General features: G+C 32.3%; 1 protein-coding gene across 1 annotated transcript in view; it reads left to right on the top strand.

Annotated features, from left to right (window-relative positions):
* PTPN12 (protein tyrosine phosphatase, non-receptor type 12) overlaps positions 1–6079 on the top strand; it is a 133997-nt gene that overhangs the window by 35328 nt on the left and 92590 nt on the right. The window contains exon 2 of the mRNA XM_012650291.1: positions 5744–5852. Within this exon, the coding sequence (XP_012505745.1) occupies positions 5744–5852 (109 nt within the window). The remainder of the gene's footprint in view (positions 1–5743; positions 5853–6079) is intronic.

Below are 6079 nucleotides of genomic sequence, written 5' to 3'. Positions count from 1 at the left end.
TATTTGGCTACAATATAACTCTTAAGCTTAAAATAATTGTTGTTTTACAACACAAAGTACAGTTTTAAAATTTATATATTCTTATGTGCATATTTACTAAAAGTAATGTCTTATGAAAGTTCTGTTTTTTAAGTGTTATGACATTGAGGAATTTGGGGCAGTGGTGTGTGGTCTAGTAACAGACAATCAGAGATCTTAAGCTCCAGTATTTAATTTATTTATATCCCATCTTATTTCAAAAAGAATTTGAGTTAGCTTAATTTCCATCTTAGTTCAGTTTTTTGGTGTGTGTTCATTTATTGTTTTCTGAATTGTCCTCAATTAAAATCCAGCAACAAATGAATACTTCTCTGTTTCATGTATTTTCAGTTCAAAGTCTGTTCAGCAAATAGAAAGAGAATTAGATCTATTTTAGAGGCAGAACTAATAAGACTTGCTGATGAGAGGAGGATGAGGTAAAGGAACAAATCCAGGATAACTCCTAGGTTTTTGTCTTGAGCAACTGTTAAATGGTGGTGCTGTTAGTGATGTTTGTGATGCCCATGAGACACCCAGTGGACAGTCTAGTAGAGAGTTGTTTGACTCGGGAGATATTAAACAAACTTCACACAACATATTCTCAGTAGCTTCAGTCCTTAAATGAACAATGAAATTGTTCTACCCTTTTAAGAACTCAAATCTTGACACACAAAAGGATGTCTTAAAGAGGATACTCACATTGCTTGTGCCTTTTGGAGGCCTTTGAGAATCCCATTTATTGATTTTAGGATTAGGGGATATAAATTTTGTGCTTTAAGAAATAAAGAGAAAATAATTTATTTGGAAGGTTATAACAAAGTGAATATTAAACTCAGATTTTGTTTGCATCAGAAATTCTAAATTGTAGTGGAGCAATGTATCATGGACTGACTCACTGCAGAAGGCTGAGACGTTAAGGAGGGAAGGTTCAAGAAAGGCTTCACAAAGGAAATAGCACTTTAGCGAGAATCCTCTATTAACTCAACAGCAAGAGCAAAAATTGTGAAACTGGTGATGGTTAAGAGCTGGAGGGATTACTGGTGCTGGTTGTTGGTGGTGGTAAGTAAGTCTATATGGCTGAAACATCAAACTCCTGGTAAGAGAGTGTCATAAAAAGAAGCTAGGAAATTAGGCAGCATTCGGAATATTTTATAATTAAACCAAGGAATTGGTAGTTTTTCTTAGAGGTGGTAGACCCCTTGGAGGTAAGTAATAGACCCATTGGAGGGTTTGTAAGCATGGGACTAAAATGATCAGACTTGTCTTTTAGAACAATAACTAATATAGAAGTGCAGTTATTTAAGGGGTTTATTTATGTGACTTTTTAAAAGACCTTTGAGGGTAGACTTAATTGGCAATGTCTTTCTTAAAGGCCTTTGTTTGTTTGCTTACTATTAAAGAAAAACCATACATGATAAAGGGTGAGGTGGGTATCTATACGCTTATGTACATATAACATTTAGCTATATTTTTGCCCAGTTCAGACAGTAAATGATTCAGTCTTTTCTTGCTTTAGAATTATATGAAATAATTGTTACTTTCATTAACACTTTCATTAGTGTTTAGTTCAGTGCTGTTCTCAGTCTATCACAAAGCACTGTGTTTATGAATATAGTTTCCTAGTATATTATGGCATGTTCCTCAATAATATAGAGGTTTTTTTCTGTTTATTTCCTAGTATTAAAATAACGGCTTCACTAGAGACAATAGAATGATGGTCAGGAAGTTAAAACAAAATTATATCTGTAGATACTTTGTTCCATATAGTTAAATAAGCTTTGGTGCTACTTCTATTCAAGAACTATTTGGACATTAATATTGATGTGGTGTTAAAAAATAAAACCTTTTGCTTTAGGCCACATCAAATCTTACTCTAAGATTAATTTATTCAACATATTTAATAAGAGGATTCCATAGGGATTCAGGGCATTACAAATATTAATCTGACAATAATTTTGTACTCTGAGGTTATAGTTTAATAGGGGAAATAAGATGTATTCTCTTTGTATGTTTATCATTAGAGTAAGAAATTGTAAGTGTTGTAAGACTACATAAAAAGGTAAAAAGAACTCGGAAGGAATATTTTTGGATGTGGGGCATCAGAAACTCTACAGGAGCTATGGCTTAAAATGTAAAGATGGATAAGATTTGGAGGTGTGCAAATGGAACAATCACTAAGAAGCAAAGAAAAAGTATATACAGATTGCAGAAAGATGGTTATTATGGGAATGTTTTCAGGTGGAATCTTGGAAAGCAACTTTCAATGGTGGGGTTCCCCCCCACACACTGCTGATGTAAAGCGTTACCATATCCATACAATGTTGGATTCTTTATTGTTTTATAAGATAGAAAAGAGATTTAGAAAAGAGATTTGGTTTTCCCATTTGTCATTGCTCAGAATTTTTTAGTTCTTTTATTTAACCTCTTTTTGTTTCTTATAGCCAGTGCTTTTTGTTCTTACATGTTGCTGAACCATGATCTCTTCCTCCCACCAACCTTTTTTTTTTGCTACTTGATAGCTACATTTTTTTCTTCTTCGACCCTAACCCTTTTCACTTTCCCAGGAAAAATCCATAGTCGTTTTTCTCAAAATTATTTGATACTGTCAACCTGTATATAAAATAGAGGAAACTAAAATTATTGAAAATTAACCTCCATTTCTCCATGCTAATCAATTACAGTACTCTTTCTTTTAGAGCCCAGAGACCTTATACCAGTGTGGTTCTTAAAGCAAGCATGGCTACAGAAGCAGCAACAACATCACCTGGGAACTTATTAAAAATGCAAATTATCATGCTCCACCCCAGACCTTCTGAATGAGAAATTCTGGGGGTGAAGCCTTTGTGGTCCTCCAGGTGATCCGAAGCATGCTGGAGTTTGGCAGACAAACTCCTTTGCAATACTCAATAGTTTCAGGCAGACAAATTGGCCCAGAATGTGCAACTCTTTTGACCTTTGAGGTAGGAAAGATTTTAAAGAAATAAATCTGAAGTAGCAAGTAACATTTAAAGAGTTTCAGTAGTTGACTCAATAATAATAGTTAACACTTACTGAGCCATTTTATGTGCCAGGCTTTTTGCTGAGTGTAGAGGTATTTTATCCATTTTATAGAAAATGAGACACAGAGGGGTTAAATATGTTCGTTGTCGTATAGCTAGAAAGTGGCAGATCCAGAATTTTAATTGAAGCAGCTAACTATAAAGCTGACATTTTTTGGTAGGAAATAAGTCCCTACTTGAAAATATCTTTTTAATACAGTTGGGTAGAATTTTTTTTGAAGTCAATTTTTTTTAAAGTGCACAACAAAGTTTTTATGTGTTTTGTGGACCACCTTTGTATCTCCGATGGGCACAAAAATTTCTAAGCATACTACTTTTTTAAACTTTTATTTTAATAGAGCATTCTTCATTTTAAGCTTCGATGTAGAAAGTATCTCATGATGTGTCAGTCTTTAAGAAAGCTGGATAAATAAAAATCCAAACTTAAATTAGGTATTTATTTGTGACACAAGTGTTCTCAGGGTTCATTATATGAGAAATGGAAAGTCATTTCATGTAAAACTTTTGTACATTTCTCAACATAATTTGTCATGTACCGGAGGAATACTTGGAGTGATTGTGCCAGGTATTCCAGAAGTACATTTACATTTTATAATTAAATTCAGCCACTCTTCTCTTTCCTTTGTAGTTTTTTTTCTTTTATATATTTTTTTCAGTGACATTGACCTAACATTCTTTTCAAATATTTAACCTTTGAACAGAGAAAATACAAAAATTCTAATTACATACGCTAGATGTATATATAAGTAACTGAGGATCTTTGTTAATGTGCAGTAATGAAATCATAAACAGTCTTTTCTACTTTCCATTTACTTTTTTAACATTCAAGCTTTTGAACAGGCAGTACATTCATACAATCCAAAAGATGTGAAAAATATATAGTAAGGTCTTCTCATCTGTTTCCTACAGCTACCCGTTTCCCTTCCCCACAGACACCTTTGTTTTAGTAGTTTCTCTCCCAGAGATATTTTATTAATATGCATATATACAAGGAAGTACAAATATATTTTTAATTATCTTTAACACCAGTAGAACACTACTGTGTTCCTTGCCTTTTGCACTTAATACATATTTTCAAGATATTGCCATCTCACTATATAAAGAGCTTCCCCATTTGTTTTTCAGCTATATTTGATTGTATGAATGATATAAATCTCTTTAGCCAGTTCTCTATTAATAGATTTTTTTGATTGTTAGCAGTCTTTTACTATTATTAACAATGCTGCAATAAATAACTTCCTATGTACATCATTTCACATGTGTGCCATTTTAATCTGGAGGACAGAATTGTAAAAGTAAAATTCCCTGGTTAAGGGCTTATATGCATTTGTAATAGCCAAATTACCTTCCTTAGGGGTCGTGCTAATATTCCTTTCCACCAACACTGTGTTGAAGTTTAGATTTCCCCACACCCTCACCAATAACCCATTTACTTTTGAATACAGTTTTTTTCCCTTAACACATGCATATATTTTGAGAACTCTATTACTACAGGAAATAGTATCATAAATGCTGGGAATTTTATGTTGGCATTATGCCAATGCACAAGATTCTAGTCTTTTTATCTTAAAGAAAAATATTCCTGTTTTATTAATAAGTTTCTAAGATTGTGATGATAAAATTTAGTAGTTTTTCAAAGAAAAGCAAAAGGTTTACTATTCTATATGTAAGTGCCTATTTGTTAAATTATTTTAAGTTATTTATGTTGAAGTATATCATAACAAGGATAAGGCAAGAATCTTGTATTAAAGCTCTATCTGATTTTTAAAAATAAAGACATAACATTCTTAGTTGCTTAAATATCAGCATTACAAATAGCAAAAATAAAATGGTGAAAAAGTTAAATTTTATCATACTTCTTTTTTGTTTCATTTGTATTTAATAATCTGTTGAATAGTAACAGCAGAATGCTTTCAATATGGCTTTAAGCCTGAAAGAAAGTAGACTCCTTTGAAATTAAATTTCACCAGTGTAGTTGAGTAGAATTTAAACAATTCACAATGCTGACTTTCAGTGCTTCTGAAAGCAGGAAGTGTATTACTGACACGCAGAAATATTCCAGCCCAAATAACATCCCTACTGCCATATGTGGTAAGAATTTGTCACAACCCACAAACCACTTCTGTAATGCAGTGAATAAGCAGAATTGGTCTTTGTTGGACATTTCCAATTTGGTATGAAAGAACTTTGTTTTGCAGTGTCTTATAAGTAATTATTAGCTTATGTCTTGAAGAGAGCCTGGCACATCATGGGTGCTCATGGTTTATTGAGAGGAGGAATAAAGAAACCTGTACATAATTCTTTTAAGCATGATTTTAACTTGGTTATTGGGACCCTTAGTTTAAACACAGAAATTACTTGAGTATGTTAAGGACTGAGTTAAATATTCTGACTCAGCTTATTAATGATATCTTTAAATTCTTCTAGTTGTCCTCTTTGCTGCTCATTTGAAATAAATATTAATCATGTTTGCACTTATGCTAAAAAAGAAATTGTCCTTGGGGGTTAATTATTAAGGGATGTGGAAATTAAGAGCTTAGAGAAACAGGAAAATCAGTTGTGAGGACTTGGGTCAGCAAAATTCGGTGAATACTTTGTAAATCATTAAAATTTTGAAAATATCAATGTTTCTCTAAACTTCAATTTTTATTTTTTTGTATTTTAAGCGATTAAGAAGATTGTCTACTAAATATAGAACAGAAAAGATATATCCCACAGCCACTGGAGAAAAAGAAGAAAATGTTAAAAAGAACAGATATAAGGACATACTGCCATGTAAGTTTGAAATGCCCTTGATAGAACAAATAGAAATGCTGATTAGCCTTTTGTAATCTAACTTGCTATATTCTTCCTGAGTCAGATTGTTAAGGAGTAGTAATTAACCTGTCTTTCAGAATACACTACAAGATTATAATTTGTAATTGTACTTCTTTTTCCTTCTGAGAGTAATTTTTGTTGTTGTTTAGTTTTTTCCTTTTAAGCATCACAGTTACTCTAATACT

This window comes from Propithecus coquereli, unplaced genomic scaffold (genome assembly GCF_000956105.1).
Source record: "Propithecus coquereli isolate 6110/MARCELLA unplaced genomic scaffold, Pcoq_1.0 Scaffold32, whole genome shotgun sequence".
NCBI classification, from domain to species: domain Eukaryota; kingdom Metazoa; phylum Chordata; class Mammalia; order Primates; family Indriidae; genus Propithecus; species Propithecus coquereli.
This window is presented reverse-complemented; position numbering and strand designations above follow the sequence as displayed.